This window comes from Hyalella azteca, unplaced genomic scaffold (genome assembly GCF_000764305.2).
Source record: "Hyalella azteca isolate HAZT.00-mixed unplaced genomic scaffold, Hazt_2.0.2 contig2316, whole genome shotgun sequence".
Taxonomy (NCBI): domain Eukaryota; kingdom Metazoa; phylum Arthropoda; class Malacostraca; order Amphipoda; family Hyalellidae; genus Hyalella; species Hyalella azteca.
The window spans coordinates 65101-87525 of record NW_025932596.1 but is presented as its reverse complement, the minus strand read 5'-3'; the positions used below and the strand labels follow the sequence as shown (position 1 = coordinate 87525).

The window sequence follows — 22425 nt, the reverse complement described above, 5'->3', positions numbered from 1 at the left end:
GCAGGAGCATATGTTCAGTCCTAAATTTAAAATGCCTAGCAAATTGCAGACCAGGCAATAAGTCCAGCAGCTATCTCAATCAATTGTCACTGTCAGTTATGGAAAGATCGGGTTCCAATGGCCGGATCCCTTGTGAATCAAGTCATGAAAAGTTCAACCTGTTCAAGAATAGGCAGCAGGCTATAGGCCTATTTCTTCAGCGCCAACATTTCTATTCTAATCTAATACTCAAGATAGTTGAACTCGGCTACAATTGAGTTTATTCTTGCAAATAACTTTCAGTCTTTGAAATAAAAGAAAAAATTGGCTTAATGGGTTAAATTATCACAAATCAAGAAATATAAATATACTGTTACATACCTTCTATGCAAACGACATGTTCACGAATTTGTTGTGCCAATAGCGGATCTGGAATGAGCTCTATAATATCGTATATAGCATAAATGCTGGGATGAACTGATTCGAATCGCTGAATTTCTTGCCTAATAGCAGCAGAACTGCTCACAAACGGTTGTAATTGTCTGTTATTCATACTCATTTATGCACTTGAGACATGAGGGTCCGTGAAATTGTTCACTATCTACTCACACGACACATTCATATGACATTACAGCGATGACACCCGTCACAAGGCTGCACTCCCCTCAAAGATGGCAATGGTAAATGGTCAAAAGAGATGCTTCATAAACAAACCCTGTGAGGAGTGAAAAAATATGTAAACTAGAATTTGGGTGATAAAAATATGGATCATCTACAAAAATATTCTTTGATAATGTTTATTTTGATGCTTTATGTTAGATATTGAAAATTTCATTCTGGTATTTTATCGGATCTATGTTTTGGAATAATATATTGTTCCTACTAAAATTTAACTTTCTACTCTGTTTCAATATATGTAACTATAAAAATCCAGTGTTTTATCGTGGGAGATAGAAATTATATTGTAAATTTATATTGAGCTTTTAAATTCATGTTTTGATGTTGTTAACCGATGCTTCAAATTTCAGGTTCAACAAACCTATTCACATGAAGAGGAGTGCCTGTTGAAAGGCCAGCCTATTCCCAATTTCATAATTAATTCACATCCTTTTCAAGAAGCCATCCCAACTTCACATACAACATCTCAGAATGACGGTACTTGCACGCATACTCCGATTGAGCATGACAGCTTAAGATAGCCTCGAGTATGGTATTGCGAGGAATTGGAAATTCGGACCAGCATGTTCATTGTTTTGAATTTGTTTACCTTATAGACTTACAAGATAGAAACAAAAGCAGTACATCATGCCCCCGAGTTTAGGCTTGTATGACCAAATACTCTAATTATTGGTTGCGTCAAAGCGAACAATCCTCTTAACAGTCGTAGATCTAGGTCAATGTATGCGGTCCATTTAAGCGATGAAGAACTTAAGCACATCAGTGGGGTGCAGCACGAGTCTCAAGCTCTCTTCACTCTTTTTTTTTTGTTTTTTTTTTCGGCAAGAAGTTCTTATTTTGACCATGCTCTAGTGCAGTGGTTCCCAAACTTTTTCAGGCTGGCGCCCCCTTTGACTCCCTAGTGCACTTCTAGCGCCCCCCACAGACATATATAAAAACATACGCCTCTTTCTTGAAATTTAGTACGCTGCAATTTTAATAGACAAAAGTTAAACACAAATGTGTATTTCACAAATAGAACCCCATTTAGTGAACCAATATGTTTTTATGCCGTTTTAACTGTTTCAGCACTAGAAACCTAGGACGTCTCGGGCATATTCACGGCCGGACTCGTGGCCGGTCGAACGACCAATCTCCAAATTCAATTATCAAGTAATATCTCCCAAACTAATGAACGCAGCTCAAGGTAACTTGGAACAAGCCGGGATACCTAACGTTGATTTTTAGCTCGTAAAAAATTTTAAATTTCACATTCATTCGTGAGTTATATTGCGATAAAGGCCGAAATTCGCAGTGATCAAAGAATTTCTTCCAAACTACTGAACAGATTTGAACGAAAATTTGATTATACATTCCTAACTACCAAGCGTTGACTTTTTTGGCTTTTAAAAATTTTCGATTTTACCTTTGTTTGCGAGTTTTTTTTTCATTTCACAGTCATTCTTGATTTCACATTTCATTATATTCGGCCCGTATCGCCGGATAATTTGTCGCTTACATTAGCGGCGATCAAGAAATTTCTTCTAAACTACTGAACAGATTTCAACAAAACTTTGTATATAAATACCTAACCTCTCAACGGTGATGTTTAGCTCGTGACAATTTTTCTAGTTTGCTTTCGTTCGCGAGTTATACAGATATAGGAGGAACGACCGGCTTTTCTACCGGCCGGTTTAACCAAGAGCCGTTTACGTATATCCGAATACGTATAGCCGTACAACTCGCAAACGAAGGCAAAACGGAAAAATTGTAGCGAGCTAAACATCACCGTTGCTGAGGTTAGGTATTTAAATACTAAGTTTCGTTCAAATCAATTCAGTAGTTTTGGAAGGAATTTCTTGATTACTGCGAATTTAAGCACGCATTGCTGTTTAAATCACGAATGAAGGTGAAATGAAAAAAAACTCGCGAATAATGGCACAATCGAATAAATTTTCATGAGCTAATTATTAACGTTTGGTAGTAAGGACTGTAAAATGTAAATTCAAAATTTCGCTAGAATCTGCTCAATAGTTTGGAAAAAATTTCTTGATTACCCGGTACTGTGAATTTCGGCTCGTATTGTCATATAACTATGGCAAAAACAAATGAAGGCAAAATAAAAAAAATTCACGAGCTTAACATTACCGTTAGGTCCTAATGAATACGCGTACCAAGTTTCATCGAGTTAAGTTCATTAGTTTGAGAGATATTACTCGAACATTGAATTGGAAATTGGCCGTGAGATCGGCCGAGAGTCTGGCCGTTAATTTGTCCTAGACGTAAACCCAAGAGAGGTTAAAAAACAGATCTGGGTGAAAAACCCATCGCTGGAAGTCATGTGCTGCACGTGTTGTGTACAAATCGTCAAACAAACGTTCGAACTTCTTACTTCGGACTACCGCCCCCCTATCGCCCCCCAAACGCCCTCTTCTTCCTTACCGCCCCCCAAAATCTTTCCATCGCCCCTAGGGGGGCGATATCGTGCTACGTGTATTTGGGCCGCTACGTGTACTTGGGTCGTTACATATACTGAGGCCGCTACGTGTATTTGGGCCGCTACGTGTACTTGGGTCGTTACATATATGTACTTAGGCCGCTACATGTTCATGGGCGAGATTTAATAGTACGACCTCAGGTCTCTACAGTGTTATCGGAGTTGCTGTGCTTCTGGGTAGCAATTTAATCAGATTAATCTTCTTCATGAAAATAAAAAATAAATAAATAAATTCAAAGGCGTACGGGAAAAAACAATAACATACAGGCATTCAGCCCATAATTAGAAGTAACATAATACTTGACTGGTGTCAAAATGTTAATTGAGGAAATTCTATTATTTCAAATTTTAATATTTCTTCCCGTGTAGCAACCGTAACAAATGATTTGTTGAACAATATAATTATACATTAGTTGATACAGTTTTACAATTAAAGAATAAAACGATTCATCGATTTATTCAATAAATCTCACAGCCATCTTCATGGTATGTACAAATAATTCAATACAAAATTCAACTTTGAAATGCAAGCGATTATAGAATCATCTTTTCTTACCCACACGCATTTCACGACAATCATTAAAATTAAAAAAAAAATACAATAAGGAAACTAGCGACACGTCCAATTATACTAAATTCAGTCGGTTCCGACTCGTTATACGCGCGTATGCTGATCTTGTTCGAACAAGAAAATTCTAAGTCACAACTACTAGTCTGGAAATATTGACACACAACCATGTTGTAACCAATGCCTAGCAGATTACGGACCAGGCAATAAGTCCAGCAGCTATCTCAATCAATCGTCATTTATGGAAAGATCGGGTTCCAAAGGTCGGATCCCTTGTGAATCAAGTCACGAAAAATTCAAGAATCGGCAACAGGCCATGGGCCTATTTCTTCAGTGCCGACACTTCTATTCTATTCTAATCAAGCTACACACGTACCGACGTATGACAATATAATTTAACAAGCTTGGCTGCAGATACAATAATGGGCCTACCGGCCTAGGCAGTTGTATCTGCAGTACAAAGTTGGCCTAGGCACATGCAATAATGGGCTGATATCGATTTAGTTTAACATTGTAATAACCTATGACATCACGCACCGCGATGACAGTTAAGTAAATAAAATACAGACTGACTTGTGTTAAAAAGTGTAAAAGTTTCCGTTTGGAAATAATAAACCCTAGCAGGAACTGAGGTTTTATTTACACTGAAGCAGTATGGCTTCCCTTAGTTAGCTGGGAATTTGACTTGCAATCATTAAGAATCTGGGGTTTAATTAAGGATTTAAGATAAAGATTTAGGTATCTCTTATTATCGCGCAGTGTGGCGTGATCACCTCCATCATTCCTAGGAGGTCCAACCCCACCACTCCGCCCCGCAGTGCATTAAGCAGCGTCCTCAATAATTTCTGAAATTCTCTTTCAGTTCAGATTATTGTACAAATACTTCCGTTTCGGCATATGAAATATAATAAAATTCAGAATGAAACCATTTTTACTAAATTTCTATGCTTTGCAAAAATTAAATACACATAATCTTATACAACAATAACTATCAAAATTAGAACCGGAGGAAACAAATAACTTTCAAAAAGAGTTACTTCAATTTTCGGCATGGAATGTCCGAAATAATGGCATATTTCAGGAATGTTCTCATCAATTTTTCAAAGACACAACTAAATACATTTGAACAACGCAAACAATGGGGAAAATAATTGCATTGAATCATGAAAAATTATGCGGTAATAAAGATGCTAACTATGTGGTAACGTTATAGCTGCTATGTTTCACGAGATGGCAATGGTTCGGTCAATCGCGTGAATCCTTAACATAAATGATGATCGCAACGTAAAAATTCTCTGAAGATCAGTTCGTAGGCGATAACTAGCCAAATAAATACAATCTTCAGGAAGTTAAATCAGGGTTGTTTGAAGAAGTTCGTTGTTGGACGTTATCATATATGACATTGCAGGGCAACATGGAGCTGTTTTGAGACTCGGTAGTTATGACGTTTGAAGAAACATTCCCTTCTCTTTGGTTGGTATTAGATGAGGAAGATTCAACATTACAGGTTGAGTTTTCATGCACAAAATATCGTGGTCGCCATTCTTTGGAATTCGCAGATCCAGTCTGAGCATCTAATATCAAGTTATCATAATCTCTAGACTGATCTTGTTCTATGGACTGCAAGCTACGAAGAGGTCTGTTTAAATCCGACTTGTCCGTAGACTCACGTGGGTTTTCATCCAATAAAGTAGTATTATTTGGATGCGATTCTTCATTTTCAACCAGATATATTGCTTCAACATCAAGCCGCTCTCCTGGTTGGATAGGCAGAGCTTCGCTTTGGTCTGAGACGCCATGGAGAATTTCATGTGAGGCTGGAGGCGAGGACTGCGGCTCGAGAATCTGTATCGACCTCACAGCTTCTTGTACTTCGTTCTGTTTCTCCCCACAGATATATTCCCCAGAATTATTTGCAATTGATAAATCATCTTCAAGTCGGATTAAGATTCCTGGATGGTTTGAAGCTTCCACAGCGGAATTCGTATGTTGTTGCTGAAGTGGATGAGCAGCCATAGTGTCTGACGGATCCGCCGTAATGGTTCTGCTCGGGTCGTTATGAAAAAACTGATCCTGCGGGTGTTTTTGGAAGAGTGCAGACGGTCCTCCGTTGAGGACTTGTGCCTCTACATCACATTTTTTGAGCTTGTGTTGCTGCTGCAGATGCTGCCTGATTCCCTGAAGCCACCTGAAAAATGAACGCCAGTTAAATTCGGTATCACCCATAAATAAAAGATACGTCACGATACTATCAACTTCAAGCACATACGGGAGTTGCTAACATTTCTGTAGATGATACCAAAAGTGGCCATTTAAATTCGGACATTACTCTTGGCTTTCACGCTTTCTCAAATCAGTTCATTTTACGAATTACATACTGAAAAAACTTATGAATCTGAACCACTAGCCACACAGATATATAGACCCGAGTCACTTGTCACACAGATATACAGACCTGAACCACTGGCCACACAGATATACAGACCTGAACCGCTTACCACACAGATATACAGACCTGAACCACTTGCCACACAGATATACAGACCTGAACCACTTGCCACACAGATATACAGACCTGAACAACTTGCAAAACAGATATACAGACCTGAACCACTTGCCACACAGCCGACAGCTGTATTTGGCAGCAGTGATGTGTGTCTCCATATGTTTCTTGACGCTGTCCCGCCATATGAAGCGCTTGTGGCACACCTCGCAGGAGTAGGGACGCTCTCGCGTGTGCATGCGCATGTGGTCCCGGAAATGAATGCGGCGGTAGAAAGAACGCGGACACTCGGTGCATACAAACTCCTTCCTGTGAAAGGCAGTGTAATATTATTTATATATATTTAAAAGTTAATCACTACATGTATTATTTAATCAATTTATTGATTGTATTATCAATGCACTCATCAGTTACTCAATATATGTATTATTCAATCAATTTATTTCTTATTTCATCAATGCACTCATCAGTTACTCAAAACATGTATTATTTGATCAATTATTTATTATCTTGTCAATACACTCATTAGTTAATCCTTACATGTATTATTTAATCAATTTATTTATTATTTTATCAATGCACTCATTAGTTAATCAATATACTCATTAGTTTATGAATGCACTCGTTAGTTAATAGATACATGTACAAGTCAATTAAAGCATTCATAAGTTACTCTATACATTTAATATTTAATCACTCAGTCACTGATTGGCAAAAAATATATTTACATTCATTCAAATTTACCTAAATATCGACGAACCAATTCGAAAGTAAGCCAGTATCATCAATCTATCAGTCATAGTCATATATAATTCATTAATCTAACATAGCATTCTTTGCCTGCAAGATGTAACCTGTTAACAAATCAACTAAAAATTAAATTTATTATAAGTAATTATTGAAAGTCCCTGTCAATAACCAAGCAACGAGGTCTCTACAGCATACAAAAAGTTTTAAAGAGGAATTTGCGAGATTGTTCAATGGACCATTGATCATGAATCTTGATAAAAACGTCAAATTCATTTAAATTTGCCTTAGACTCCAGAACAATGCCTGCTTTACTTAAGAAATAATTGTCCAAGAAACAAGAAAATTTAAATGTCTAGAAAAATGTATTGAAATATGTCTAGAAATACGTATTGAAATATTGGAATATGTCTAGAAATATGTATTGAAATATTGGAATGTGTTAGTCTCAAATTAATCATCACCCACAAGGGGTGGGAGGTCTCAATTATTCAAAGTCACAAATTAATCATCACCCACAAGGGGTGGGAGGTCTCAATTATTCAGAGTCTCAAATTAATCATCACCCACAGGGGGTGGGAGGTCTCAATTATTCAGAGTCACAAATTAATCATCACCCACAGGGGGTGGGAGGTCTCACAATGTAACCTACTTTGATGTTTCTTGATGTGTTCCCTGAGGTTGTACGGCTTCTTGAAGTAGGAGTGGCAGTACGGACACGTGTGCTGGGCAAGGTTGTGCGACAGCGCGTGCTTCTTCAGGTGGTTTAGCTGCAAAAGTAAGTGCAAAATTAGGGAAATTACTTCATATGACTTTTGGGCCTAAATTTCCATTACCAGAATACACGGTCTTCAATAATTATTACAAGAATTAATTAAAAAATTAACATGATAATAAATGTTCAATAATAACATAACCTGAAATTGTGTAGGTAATGAATTTTCGCGTTCAAAAATGTAAATTTAAATATGACTGAAAGTTTAGGCGATTCCAATAAATTACAGGTGATTACGTAGGGTGCAAGTCTATGAGATAAATATGCATTTATCCCGTGTCCTTTTGCATTTCACTAAACAATACATCTCATTCCAAATGTTCAAAAAACCTAAGTTATCATCAATAATAAAAGGAAAAGGCAAGTATCGCTTAGAAACGGCAATCAAAATGTTCAAACCAGCAAACGCATAAAAGAAAACTATGATTTTCCTACAAATTTGGTTATTTACATCAGTAAAATCTTACTGCGTGATGAGAACGATAAAAAATAATCTTTTTCGAGACAAAACTTTCAACCATCAAAGAAAATAAAATTTCCCCCAACACTACAAGAAAAAACTAGTGTCAAACAAATAAATATTAGCTCTTCTTAACAATGAATTTAGTCCTGCTTTATTTATTATATGAGAAATAATACATAAATAAATAAAATAAATAAGTAACATTTATTACAGCAGCAAACTTGGCCGGGCACTCGGTGCAGGATATGGTCTTAGGCTTGGGTTCTGCAGGAGAAGATTTCTTGTTCTTCTTTGTTTTCTTTTTGCTAGTTTTAGTGCAGGCGCCGCCGTTGTTGTTTGTGTTGTTGTTGCTCACACTCAGATTTTGTAGAGACTGCACAAATAATTTTTTTCATAACGATAATATAATAAATTACTAGATCTTGACGTCTGAAACCAAATTATGGAAGGAGATGAGGCATTTTACAAGGCAAAAAAGGTATACTTGAATAAAAATGTATTCTCTAATAACAGCAGGCTGTACGCCATATATATTTACCGATTTGCAATAGGTTTAGTTATGTCTCTTTATAATAGTTTATCCTAAAGTACTCGCTCTTATATACTGCTGTAAACCCAACTATCTTGAATGATAAAGTATTTAAAAATATAACTCAGTACTCACTGCAGTGAGTGACAGAGAGCGCATTTTCTCGTCGACGAAAACTTGAGGTCACGGACGGACAGACAGAAGGACATGGTGCGCACAATAGTGCATTATTTCCATAAATGAGAAAATGCGCTAAGAACGTTATAACTCTGAAAACAAGTCGGTACCGCACCTCAAACTTCAACTCGGCTGTTTTATGGCTGGCAGTTCGTCTGGAGGTGAGAGTGACACCATCAGTGTTTTGTTCGGTGTGAGCAGCACTAATATCAGCATTTCCAGCAGGCACACCCTCACATCTTAGGCTGCTGTCAGCATTGCTAGAGGAACGAGGGTCGGCGATCGTTGGAGGGTCACAGGGACGATAAAATATACCGAGAATTTCTAACATTCTTTGAACCTGACGGAAGAAAGCACATGGTTGAAGTTCCATTAGAAACAACCATATAGGTTTCTAGGTTTCTGTTCATAAGTTACATGTAATAGGTTTCTGGTCATGTGTTATATGTAATAGGTTTCTGTTCATTTGTTATATGTAATAGATTTATGTTCATTTGTTATATGTAATAGGTGTCTGTTCACATGTTATATGTAATAGGTTTCTGTTCATGTTAAGCAGAAACAACGTGAGTACGTCAAGTTACAAGTTGTAATTGCACATTACATTGTTGAAGATTTAATTACACAAAATGATTGATAGATTTTATTAACACTAGAATTTTTTATAATGAGAATGTTAAATTTAAATTAAACCAAAATACAATTGTACAGCAATGACACCAAATTCCAGACTATAAGATCAATGAATGAGTTATTATTGGCAAAATATTATATTGTCACATCATGGTACTCAGTTCTTGATCTCATGGGTTTCCATTAGATACCTTCAAGGATACCCATGAGATTTCTTACAGGTATCCTGTAAGATATCACAGGCAACGCTGTTGTTAATTGATTTAAAAGCAAAGAAAACACCAAGCAAATTCACCATATCGATACTGAAAACGTTTCGGAGTCCAGCTCCATCATCAGTTCGAAAAACTAAAAATGAATAAAATCATATTATTATATCAAAATTGTAAGACAGACATAAAACCTAAAAAAGACCTAACATTATATCGAAAAAATAAGACCTAACATTATATCGAAAAATTCCTTGTGAACTTGCGATATAAGCAGACTGATAATATAAGTACTTATTGTTAATTGGTTATTGCAGCAACACCTTACACAAGTTAATATTTGCACCTGATGCTCAGTAAGGCCAAATTCTTGAGCGAGTTGCTGCACGCGTAAGTTGATGTCCCATGCCGACCCTGGCGCTGCTGCGGCGCTGCCGTCACTTGCAACACGATTGCTGGTTGCACACACAGTTCCCTCCTGTGAATAGAAATGTCATTAATTCTATTGTGTTTTAATTATCTATTATTAAAATTATAGAAAAGTATGTGAAGTGACTGAATTTGATATGAGCTGTGGTGGTGCAGTGGTGAGAGACTGTCTCTCGCACCCAGCTCCCGGGTTCGAGTCCCACTGAGGACAAGTTCTGCCGGGAAGCTCAGCTCATGGTCAACTCAGCCATTCATCCAACTCTGGTTGATAAATGGGTACCTGGCTTGTCCAGGGTGTTGTGTAATGCAATAAAATGGTTCTGGCGGGTCAGCGAGCCAGTGATGGTCATAGAACTACCAGTGGCACCGAGTGCCCGGAAAAACTGACCTATCACCCCCCTCCCTAGTCGCCACTACCAGGATGGGCAATTACAACAACAACAACAACTGAATTTGATATTAACTAGCTGCATGAATTGTATTTTAGCTGTATTAACCAATGAATTTCAAGCCTATAATAATGATGATTTATTATTAATGTTGTTAGCTCTGACATAACTATGAACAAACCCGATATGCTGTACATATTACATCTGAACAAATGGCACCTAGCACATTTGAACAAACCTCCCATGCTGCACATGTCACACATGAGCAAACCAGACATACTGTACATAGCACGTCTTACATACTGTACATAGCACGTCTGACATACTGTACATAGCACGTCTGACATACTGTACATAGCACATCTGACATACTGTACTGTACATAGCACATCTGAACAGACCTGACATACTGTACATAGCACATCTGACATACTGTACTGTACATAGCACATCTGAACAGACCTGACATACTGTACATAGCACATCTGACATACTGTACTGTACATAGCACATCTGAACAGACCTGACATGCTGTACATGGCACATCTGACATACTGTACTGTACATAGCACATCTGAACAGACCTGGCATGCTGTACATATTACAGAGAGCTGAGACACAGCTCCTTCTCGAAGAGAGGCTCGCTCCTGTATGACGATGGTGCCTGGGACGCTGCTGCCTGAACAGCAGTGCATGCTTCTCATCATCTCGCTCAAGTTGGAGACTTCCAAGATTCTGTAAATTTTACAATATCAAGTTATGGAAAGATCGGGTTCCAAAGGCCGGATCCCTTGTGAATCAATTCACGAAAAGTTCAAGAACCGAATCGGCAACAGGCCATGGGTCTATTTCTTTAGTGCCGACACTTCTATTCAATTCTATTAAATATTCAAACATGTTGAAAGTTTCACATTAAGATATATTTGCCTCAGTAGCTCGCCTGCATCAGGAATGAGCAATAGAACTCATTTAATAAGAATTCATTCAAAATTCTGCTAGTTCTGTCCTGTTAAAAATTTCAGAGATGTGATGCGATCACAATATACATTGATACCTTCATTACCGGTAATATAGTACCTACAAGAAAATAAGACAAATAAAGATTAATATCCATCCACTAGCGCAGTAACATGATGCTTATATATTTGAAGTGAATATAAAGAAGGAATTTATAGAGAAATAGTAAGGCCAACACAATGCAGCATAACTATGTTTATAAAATAAAATGAAGTCAACATTCAGGCTTGGATATCCAGCTATATTTTCAGCTATGGCAAAAATACAATGTCTTAGGGAAAAAATAAGATAAGTGTGTCTTGTTTTGTACATCAATCAACGGTAGACTTAGATATATATATACTAAATATATTTGTACCTGTATCCTACTGCAGGAATAACATCATTGACGACACCTGCTGGGATGAGGGAGGCTGGCTCACAGTGTTCTGATGCCTTCAGCAGCTGTCCCAGTAAGTTTTCCTTTTCACTAATCCCGGCAGACGTGACAGGAAGCAGGAGTACTGTAGCCAACCCACCACTTTCACCAATTACTTTTTCTCTTGAGTTACTAATAACTTGCGCTTGCTCATTTTTGCCTGTGTTTGAAGAATTTTGGAGTGTTGCTTCACCATTAATGGCATTACTATAGCTGCAACTAACACTTTTGGAGGCACCTTGTTCTACTTGTGGAAGAGTTTCAGCAGTAGCACTTGTGTTGGATTCATAAAGAGTATGTGAAAATGTGTTCTGTGTGTGAGCAACAGGCAAGTAGGAAGTGGAGCTGTTAGAAAAAGATTGGGTGACTGTTGGTACAGACTGTGCTGATCCGGATGACTGTAAACAATTAGGACCTTGAAAATCTGATGACTGCAAACTGAAGAAATGATCACCTCCTAGTTTGTTCTGACCTAGGTTGTTAGAGGATGGAACTAATGAATTTAAAGATGTAAATGAGTTTGAAGTTGAGGTGAATGTGCTGGAAATCAATGGAAATGACTGTGGAGTTTGGGACACAGAAGTGTGAGGATAAGCGTTCAAAGATGATGCAAACTCATTTTTATTTGAAGCAAAAACATTTATATCTGTAGTGCCCATGGGACATTGAACAGCAGATATGCGAACATCATTTGATGTGGTAAAATCAGAATTTTGTTCAACACTGCAATTGACAGCATAACAAGGTGCTACTGTTGGATGTATCAAGGTTGTGCTACTAGGAAGAGAAAATACAGAAGAGGGCAAAACTTGAGTACTGTTTGCACTCGAGTGGATGCCAGAAGAATTGGGATGATATCGTTGAAAAACTCTGCCATCCTGATTGTAAATATTGACACTTTCTACTGTTTTTTGGCTGCTAAAGTGCCCATCTAAAATGGAATTGGCTGCAAGCATTACATTTGAAAAAGTATCCAGATGGGAATCTTCAACATTTGAATCAACACAAACTGACGATGGTTCAGCTGTGCTCTTTGATGATTGCAAGGAACTCAAGTCATCAGAACGTGGTTCTTTATTCAAGTTATGAAGCTGCTTCTGATCATTGGCTGCCTCCAGTGGAGAAAGCTGGGATTCTGAAAAAGAAAATTCTTTCCCAAGAAAATAGAGCTTCTCAGTGGAATTCAATGTGCTGCTAGAGTCTTTACTTGTTGGCAATTGGTTTTGTAGTTGACAATATAAATGAGTATCTTCTATCAAAGTATCTCCCATTTGACTAGAGCTGGTATGAAGTACATGCGGTGTTGCTCCTGTATTTTTTGATATTACATCAGTTACTTGAAGCGGAATTTTCTCTAAAGTGTGTTTGCTACTGGCATCCTTTTTACGACGTTTCCGACTAATTCGTTCAGGGTCTGGGAAATTGTGTTGTCGTTGTTGATTGCTACAAGCAGATCCTCTGGCTCTTCTGCTCCTCAGTACAAGTGTTGGTTCCACTGAAGAAACTTTGTCAGATGACATCTGATCTGAGCTTAGAATTGACTTATGAATAACATTTTCTGAAGCTGAAGAAAAATAATCTTTCTTCTGAAAAGTTTGATTGTTGACAGTGTTTGAAATGCATGATTCAGTAGCATTTGAATTGAGAGATGAGATATTATCAGTTAATCCATTTGACAGTGTTTTTTCTATGTTATCACCAGCAAAATTTTCTACCACTGCAGCTGACTGCTCAAGCTTTTCATTTTTAGGGTCCCCTAAACTTGCCAGAGTTAGGGCAACTTCACTGTCAGTTTCTGACGTGTGGAATATATTTGGAAGACTCAATATGTTCATGTTATTCACATGAGACAAACTTGAATCAAAATTAGGCAACATGCTGTAATCATTTCCAGAACTTGAAGCAGTGTTCATCATAACCATCATAGAACTAGACATAGAAACACTGTTCACTGAATTTCCAACATCAATAGGTCCAGGGTCCACACCACTGCAATACAAGTCACTGTCACTGAGCATTATTCCCTGAAGTTCTTTGGCCTCTTTGATCTTTGGCAATAAACATGAGTGATGAGATTTTTCTGGGGTTTGAGAAGAATATAAATCATCAACGTTGAGAGTCATTGACGTAGGATCTTGACATGATGGGTGATGCGATAGCATATCATTCTTGTCAGTATCATTGCTACTTTTGCTGCAAACATCTGGTCCCACAGAAGAATTGGGCAATCTTGCTAATGCGTTGAATGCCATAGCTGATTGGCTGAACCTGCAAATGTAACTAGCTATAATTCTCAATATAATATAAAAATTTTCAAATTAATTTAAGGCTAATTTCTTAATACTAAACATTCCAAGTCATATATTGTAACTGGAACTTAAATTGCCATGGCACCTATGTCACTGGCCTTCAATTGGTATTTGGGAATAATTATTTCATAAACAAAAATAATTAACACTTACTAGTCAAATTGAAATAGCTTCATAGTTATTATGCTGTGATAGAACCCTGAAACTCCTAGTACTAACTTCTGACAAGGACTATATGGTCTTTATAAACAAATACCCACTTAAATGCCATATTATATCCCAGTTTAATGTTTAAACTGACAAATCATTTGTCAGTAACAATGAAAGATTTCAGTAATATAAGAACAATATAATAATATTGTTCAGTACAATATAAGAAATAAAACAAATAAAAAAAACTTTTAAAAACCACGTTTTCTTAACGGACAAAAAAGAAAAACATTAACTCTAACATAACATTAAAGTTATGTAATGTAATGTTATGTAAGAGTAAATGTTTTTCTTTTTTGTCCGTTAAGAAAATGTGGTTTTTAAAATTTTTTTTATTTGTTTTATTTCACTATTTTTAGTTTTGAAAAAACCAGAAAAACACGGTTTTAAAAATATTTTTATATTTATTCATTTTCTACTTTTAAGTTAGCAATTTTAGCAATTTAAATCAATTTCCAGGGTTCGCAAGTGTGGATGTTCAAGAAAAAACTCAATTCCAAACTATGAATTTCTATTCTATTTCTCTTGACCACGTTTTCTTAACGGACAAAAACGAAAAACATTTACTCTTACATAACATTACATAACATTTTTCTTTTTATACATAGACATTTTAGTTAGCAATTTTAGCAATTCAAATCAATTTCCACTTTCCAGGGTTGGCAAGTCTGGATGTTCGAGAAAAAACTCAAAATTCTAAACCGTGAATTTTTAGTGTTTTTACCACGTTTTTCTTAGCTCGCTTTCATGTCCGTCTGTGATGATCAAATCTTGCAATCCATATTTCACAAACTTTTCCACTAGCTAGCGCTCTGAAACTTTTTAGGAAGCTCAGCTCCCAATGACAATACAATAATCAATAATTTGTTGCATGTTTCCAGGCGTATTTAATCAATGAAATGCGTGGAATTTATTCAATTGGTGCATGAAATGAAATTACATGCACCAATGTATCCCCTCGAATACAATTTTCTACAGAACTTCGAAAACAATTTTCTTTTGTGCATTTGCATGGCCAACTGAAATAAAATGAATATTATGTAGGACTAAAAAGGAGAAAATAAAATACTTAAAAAAACTTTTTTAAAAAAAACATGTTTTTCTTGTGGACTAAAAAGTAGAAAATAAATTATGGCTCGCCCTAAAAAACGTGGGTCGGGCAGATTTATGATTAAAGCGAAAAGCAACAAGACACGAATTTTGGAAATTTGATGGTGAACGTAAAGCCCAACCCACGTTTTTTGGGGCGAGCCATAATTTATTTTCTACTTTTTAGTCCACAAGAATAACATGATTTAAAAAAAAAATTTTTTAAGTACCGTATTTTATTTTTATTTAAAAAAATTTGTTTAATTATTATTTCTAATGATCAAATCTTGAATTGTTAGGTAGCATAAACATGCATGCCAAATTTCAACTTACTAGGATGTTTAGAAGTGCTCTAAATTAAGGTTTGAATTTTTGATGACAGACACACATGAAACGAAGTCAAGAAAAACGTGGTAAAATGTTGTATTTTTGCCTACAATTTTCTAAGATAATTTATGAAATGTTTGTTTTCAACTGAAATTTTTGGATTTTTTTTTGCCATTTCAGATTGGGCATAAATATTAAAATATACGTTTAAAAATTACTTTTTAAAGACAACACTTCCAAAGAATCCAGTATCTCCAATCTTACAGATGTACAATGAATTTCTCATTTAATTTTCGAATATTAAAAAAATTTATTTTTCAATATTTTTAATATATATAAATTTTTTTAATTTATACATTTTTCCCAAAATTATTTATTCTATTAATTGATTCATGCATTGCCTCTGACTTCACACAAGTGTGCAAAATTTCAGATCAACTAGACAGGTAAAAGTGTGTCAAATATCAGTTAAGATTTGTAGCTGACAAAATTATTTTTTCAATTTTTTTCATATTGAAAACAAAATTTTTAATTCTTAAAATCATTCATTTTGACATGTGATTCATGCATTGTCTCCAACTTTACACAAGTGTGCAAAATTTCAGATCGATAAGATAAGTAGAAGTGTGTCAAATTTCGATTATAAGATTTGTAGCAGACAGACAGACACACAAACAGACAAACAAGAAGTGAAGTTAAAGAGAAGTGTTGTAAAATAGATAGGTACTTGTTTTTGAACAAGTTTGAACTTTGAAATTCAAATAATAACTAGGCCTAGGTAAGCATAAAAATATTACAAATAAGGAAGATATAACATACACGCCACACTCAGGATGATGTATGTTTTCGGTGAAATTTCCCACGCATTTTCACTTTTTTTAAGCTATTGCTGTGCACAGTTGGCGCAATGTAATGAAAATTAATTATCTTTGCGCATGTGTTCGCGCAATCCCGGCCATCAGTTCTACGTCGCGCTGCCGCGCATGAGCAGTTTGTGGAGGAACAGACCTAATACTCACAAAGTCTCACATTACTCAGTACAGTATGCCTTTAATTATCTTTCAATAATATATGATTTTTCTTGATACGGAAATTTGGTGAATGAGAAATCTAGAACTTTATTTTAGAAGAAATTTTCTCTGAAGTCATATGGCAACACTGAACACCATCTGTTTACATTTCGTATGTATAACAGCCGCAGTTTACGATTACCGTTGAAGAGGGCCGCAGAACATTAGCTGTATTGTATCATAGTGTATTTTCTTACTTCTAGGTCATGCCTCCTAATATCATCTGGTTTTCTCCCTTAGAAGAAGTGGTTTAAATTTTGTTTTGTTATTAATAATGTGTGTGTTTCTTCTGTGTTTGTTTCAGACATATATCTTTGTTATTGGCTTTACCAATACACGTGTCCAGTATTACCAGTGAAAAAGAGTCTACCTTTAACATGCACCAGCATGGTCATGCTTGAGCTTGTGCCTATCTGCACCTGATTGTCTATCAATGTCTGCATCCCTTGCCTGAATTCCAATTTACCTTGAAGTGATTGTTAACCCAATCCTGCTTGCCAAACTGCCGATACTCTGGTTCTTCCACATACTCCTGTTTCCTAAGCAACTTCAACGCTCCTTAAGGGTGAGTTGCAGTGAACTGGTAATATGATGCATTAATTTCCTGTCCTACCCATTTTCATGCTTTAACTAAATTGCACCCAATTTGGCTTATGATCTTGGTAAATCTTTGGTTGCTATTACAGTTAGTGAGTGTTTCTTTGCTTTGAGTGTTTACATTTCGACATTTGCATTACAGCATTAAGTCTTGTGTTATGCTTTGTGTTCCCTTTTGCTATACTGTATGGAGTACTTGTCCTGCTTCTTGCTGAAGCTTAATACCTGCTTGATAAATTTAATCTCAATCATAACTTTATTCACTTGAAGTATGAGTCCTCTTTATTTGCCATAAAAGGCAATGGACTCAAGAGTTGTATTTGTTAATTCGATAGGAGCAGTCAGTGTGGGACCCAGCTGCCAAGCTGTTGTGGAGATCTGGAGTCCCTGACTGCAAGTTCGTGACCTTCCTCTCCTGAGTACCATCACTTCACTAACCTGAACTCCTTGAAGAGTGCAGTGCTCATGCTCATATATATTGTACCAAATTGTATGATACCCTAATTGACTACATAATTGACCATTCATATCAAGCCAACTCATTAGCCATTTCTATGCGCTTTTCATGGTCCCCTAGTTAGGGTAGATAATTGCATAGTGTTAGGAGCCTATGCATCTTGTTGACTGCATTGATTGGGACCATGACTTGAATGGGTGCTTGAAATAACCTGACTTCACCAGTCCAGAGCCTTACTTTGACTAGATAATGTCCATGTGATTAAAAAATAGTTAGTTACATTAATGTTAGGTGGTATTTAGGCGGAGTTAGTTGCTCGGCTGTCCAGGTTGTGCCAGCTGTTTATTCATGCCTCTTTGAACCTTGCCGTTCCTGACGTTCTAGATTGAACTAAACCTGGATGGTTTCAGACTAGAAGTAGTTTAAGTGTTATCTTGTTTGTTTGCGTTCAAACCAAAACTATGTTCAAATATTTGAAGTCAAGTAGTCTCATACCATTTTGACTCGAGCATTGTAGACTAAAAGATCCTATGCCTAAGTAGGATAGAAGCCAAGCCTTTGTGAATGTTTAGGAACCTTAATTCATGTACCCTGTGCCATTCCCAGTATCTTTTTTTTTGTTCACTACAAAGCATAGTGAGTATCTTGCTGTTTCCCAGTACTCAAGGTTTCTGGTTCTCTGGCGGTGCACCTTCTGGAGTCTCTTGCGGTCAGTGACATCTCGGCATTCTGGCTACTAGACCGGTGAGTACAAAGAGGTGTGTGCCTGGGGGTGTGTGCCTGTGTATGACTGCAAAGTTGGCCAGAAGTGATCTACCAAACTTGTCTTCTGGCTATGCTCCAGGAGTGGTCCTGGGACCTTTCTTAAGTATATGGGTGTTTGTATTCACCAGTTTTTCATTGTCCCAAATTCAGTCTAATCATCTTGAGTGGGATAGTCTCATGGGGTAAGGGGGCTCATATCCACATAGGTTTTGTGGAACCCCAGTTGATCGAACCGCTACACCGTACGTTCCGTATCCGACAAGGCGGACAAGCAGAAGAGTCAGAAATAACCCGGACATGTCTTACATTTTCTTATTGTCAGTTCGACTCGCGTAGTCAATATACTTGCGTGTATTGTCGACTAAAATAGTAGAACTATTTAAGCTTTCTAAAGTACGGCGCACGGCGCATTTTTTTACGAAAATAGTACGGCGCACCGCGCAGGTCGTTAAAATGACAAAATAAATTCCCGCATACCTGGCACATCTTCCTGACCATGGCATACACGGCTACACGCACTCTCACAAGTCACAATGCATTTATTAGAATGAAACTTATAGAAGGACAGTAAAGACTAAAGACTGAACTCACTGAATCCTGAAGGAGAAAAATCACATATCCTAGTCCAGCTCCAAGCCTCCAGGGTCCAGGGATGTCAGTCAAAGTCAAACTTGTTAGGTACTCCGACTCGTACTTGACCTGTAAGTTAATTGATAAGTCTATTATAGTATAATAAATTAATAATAGACTTAGGTATTATACTATATTCACCATTAGTATTAGTCATAGTGGCAAAGCAGAGAGTTTTTTTTAGACTCTCCCTCAAGTTCATTTTTGAGTCCTATATGTAGACCACTAAAGTATCCTGGATACCTGCAGTTTCTGAGTTTCATACATAAGAAATTGGTTTAAATCTTGAGTAAATGAGGAAATTTAAAATGAACTGATTCTAAAAAATCTGTGGTTTGTCACTATGGTATTAGTCTTTAAGTTATAGCTAAATAAGACATAAGTAGATTAGAATCCTTAGATAAACTGATTATATTTCATTTATACTCCAGAGTCCAGGATACCGTAGGCGTAGGCCTACAGGCTACTCTCTTTATTAAGGCTTTATGTTTATCAGTTTATGGTCGCATTATGGCACCACTGCAGCTGAATCATTCTTGGCAGTTGGCACTTGCACTTGGCAGTAGCCAGTATTCAGTCTAATGGCTAATGCCAGAGAGGTGAGACCCAAAAGAGGCCAGAGCCAGAGGAAATAGCCTCGAAGTGTCGGATTCGGTGGCAGCAGAACCGAGCGCTAGAGCCCCGACTCCCGAGGGAATTTAGACCGTTTCAGAGTACTGTACGAGTACCTAATTATTTAAAGAGGTATCAGAATTAGGATACTATCACTGTATCACATGCGCTAAGTATCAAAATTAATAAACAAATACAATACATAAAAGCTCCTCTAGATCTCACAAATAGGGTTATTACTTATTGGTAACTTAGCGTCTTAGCCTACTTAAACTCAAAGTCCCGGCAGCGCTGCCGTCGTTGCCCGTCCTTCGCCAATCGCCTGCAAGGCAGGCTGCAGACCCAATTTCAATCCGATGATATCGTGGACTGCGATGTAAGAAGATTGACTATCCTTCGCCGCGGATGAAAATTTAATTGTGGTGGTCAGTGAGAGCTATATCTCAAACTTTTCTTTTTTTAGTCCTCTAAAACGATGACAATGGATAATCGTTTACAGTTTACACTTTACACTATCTATGTTAATTAACCTAAGAAAGCAAACATCGCTTATCGCAGAGATAACAGTTTGAAGGAAGTTACACACCGTCGATAAAAGCGATGCTATGAGATTTTTCTCGCAAATGATGCTGAGCCAAAATTTCTTATGCGCATAATGATGACATGAAAATTTAAAGATCGATGAAAAGCTTTGCCACGATGATTTTTTTTTTGTTGCGCGAGTGCTTTGGAATGTCTAATAGACGGAAACCAATCCAAGATATTATGTCCATGCAGGATCTTACCGCTAATCACATAGAATTACAGGGATAATTTATGATAAATAGTAAGGGATAATTTTCCAGTAAATTTTAATAATTTCATCTTTGAGTGCCCATCTCCGACGTCTAAAATAGCTTTAAATCTGGCGCGCCTCCAAAAAGTTTCCTTGGCGTCGAGGCCATATTCTCGGTTTTCACCTCGGACGCCCACCAATTGGGAATTTGCTTTCACGCGACGATCTCCCACGACACTATTCTTCTTGAAAAAAAAAATACAGAAATCGCATACAATACTACCTATTTCTTATCTTCTAACGTCAAGGTTGTTGGTACCGAGCGGTTGCCTTTCAAAGACTAACGCTGCCTGCTCCCATGAATTTAAGCGATTCTTCCTCGAATAATGTAGCTTCCAACAATTCTAGACTGTCATGTTATTGGCCTCGATAAATAATACATCCATTAAATTAGACCAAGTGGCCTTCAGCAAAAATGACGGGTGGACTATGTGAATCGTGCACCGATCCTTACGAATACTATTAATCAAATCAGAAGACAATGGGTCTTGGAACCAAACTTTACTATGCAAACCAAACCTGTTAGCCAATACTAGTAACGAAATTAAATGAAGTCAATGTTTTTTATACGAGAATTTGTTTGAATGTGTTTTATACGAAATGAAGTGGTTTCGCATTATTTGAAGTACGAGCCCACCAGGCCAGTTGGTGCAGGAGGTTTATTCGATTCCCCGCCTGGTGGTGCCAGGCCAGTTTCATTCAACTTCGCAACGGAGCTACGCTGATTGGTCTGTACGTTGTAAGCTGGGACAATTCGATCACTAGTAAGAGTGCGAAGGGCTGCTTCGGTGTAGAGTTTAGTGGTGGACAGTCATTGCACTGTTGGGTATTCGCTCTAATATTTGGCGGCGTGAAGCGGATAATATTTAATGCAGAATTAAGAGTATTGTGGGCTGGCTTCTGACTCAATTTGCGCTGATTGGGTGCCGCATGGGGCGTTTCATTGCGGGTTGATTTGTGTTTAAAATTAATAGCTCACGGCAGATTTCTTATTCCCCGAGGCGCAAACAGTACGCTACAACCACGGATCGCAAGACGTTTTTCAATAAAAGATTTCCATATAACTTTCAACCTAAGTTTGCCACATTTTTCGATGGGGGAATTGCAGAATTCTAGGTTATAAATTATATAGCCAAAATCTATTTTTAAATGAAAATTTTGCAACTAAAAACGCTTGAACATTAGGAAGAATTAAATTGTTAGGGTCGAAAAAGAATTTAGCGACCAGTTTTATTCGTGGAAGTGAGAAGCGATCCGTCTGACTCCGAAACACTGTCAAGCAGCTCCAGCGCCCATCCATGAGAGACAAACATGACACTATTTATAAGTTCAAAATCTAGGCTTTTCGAATGTTATAGTGCCATGAACTGATATTTTATTCCTAGATTCGAATTAAATAGTCGGGAAAAATCGAAGTTATATTGAAATATGTAGTCAATATATAAAATTATAACAATATAAGAACAATAATTTTCAATAGATAATTAAAACATTCAGACACTCTGATTGGCCGCTTGTATAATTTGCGAGCCGT

At 37.1% G+C, this 22425-nt stretch overlaps 3 protein-coding genes across 4 annotated transcripts in view; all 3 read right to left on the bottom strand.

Annotated features, from left to right (window-relative positions):
• The window catches only part of LOC108672047 (centaurin-gamma-1A), a 154653-nt gene extending 154009 nt beyond the window's left edge, over nt 1-644 (bottom strand). For both annotated transcript variants that reach the window (XM_047885528.1, XM_018159664.2), the window contains exon 1: nt 361-644. In XM_047885528.1, the coding sequence (XP_047741484.1) occupies nt 361-538 (178 nt within the window). In that variant the 5' untranslated portion in view covers nt 539-644. The remainder of the gene's footprint in view (nt 1-360) is intronic.
• A 3386-nt stretch (nt 645-4030) lies between these two features.
• Nucleotides 4031-6507, bottom strand: LOC108672036 (zinc finger protein 726). Its single transcript, XM_018159649.2, has 2 exons — nt 6307-6507; nt 4031-5889 (listed from the first exon to the last, which is right to left on the bottom strand). Exons 1-2 carry the CDS (start codon nt 6447-6449, stop codon nt 5043-5045), a joined length of 990 nt encoding a protein of 329 aa, XP_018015138.1. The 5' UTR covers nt 6450-6507; the 3' UTR covers nt 4031-5042.
• Nucleotides 6508-7020: 513 nt separating this feature from the next.
• LOC108672033 lies at nt 7021-20377 on the bottom strand. The gene is made up of 9 exons (XM_018159646.2): nt 20325-20377; nt 19406-19513; nt 11931-14258; nt 11140-11290; nt 10084-10215; nt 9011-9235; nt 8401-8562; nt 7604-7721; nt 7021-7058 (listed from the first exon to the last, which is right to left on the bottom strand). The coding sequence occupies exons 3-9, from the start codon at nt 14240-14242 to the stop codon at nt 7021-7023; spliced, it is 3138 nt and encodes a 1045-aa protein (XP_018015135.1). The 5' UTR covers nt 14243-14258; nt 19406-19513; nt 20325-20377.
• Nucleotides 20378-22425: the final 2048 nt, after the last annotated feature.

What these genes read in the sequence shown, in the direction of transcription:
- LOC108672036 (XM_018159649.2), bottom strand. Translation starts at nt 6,449, where the DNA reads ATGCGCATGCACACGCGAGAGCGTCCCTACTCCTGCGAGGTGTGCCAC. An exon ending in CTGTGTGGCAAGTGGTTCAG is followed by an intron (nt 5,890 to 6,306) that starts GTCTGTATATCT and finishes TTCATTTTTCAG; the next exon opens with GTGGCTTCAGGGAATCAGGC.
- LOC108672033 (XM_018159646.2), bottom strand. Translation starts at nt 14,242, where the DNA reads ATGGCATTCAACGCATTAGCAAGATTGCCCAATTCTTCTGTGGGACCA. An exon ending in GCCCGGCCAAGTTTGCTGCT is followed by an intron (nt 7,722 to 8,400) that starts GTAATAAATGTT and finishes TTACTTTTGCAG; the next exon opens with CTAAACCACCTGAAGAAGCA. An exon ending in ACACATCAAGAAACATCAAA is followed by an intron (nt 7,059 to 7,603) that starts GTAGGTTACATT and finishes ATTTGTTAACAG; the next exon opens with GTTACATCTTGCAGGCAAAG.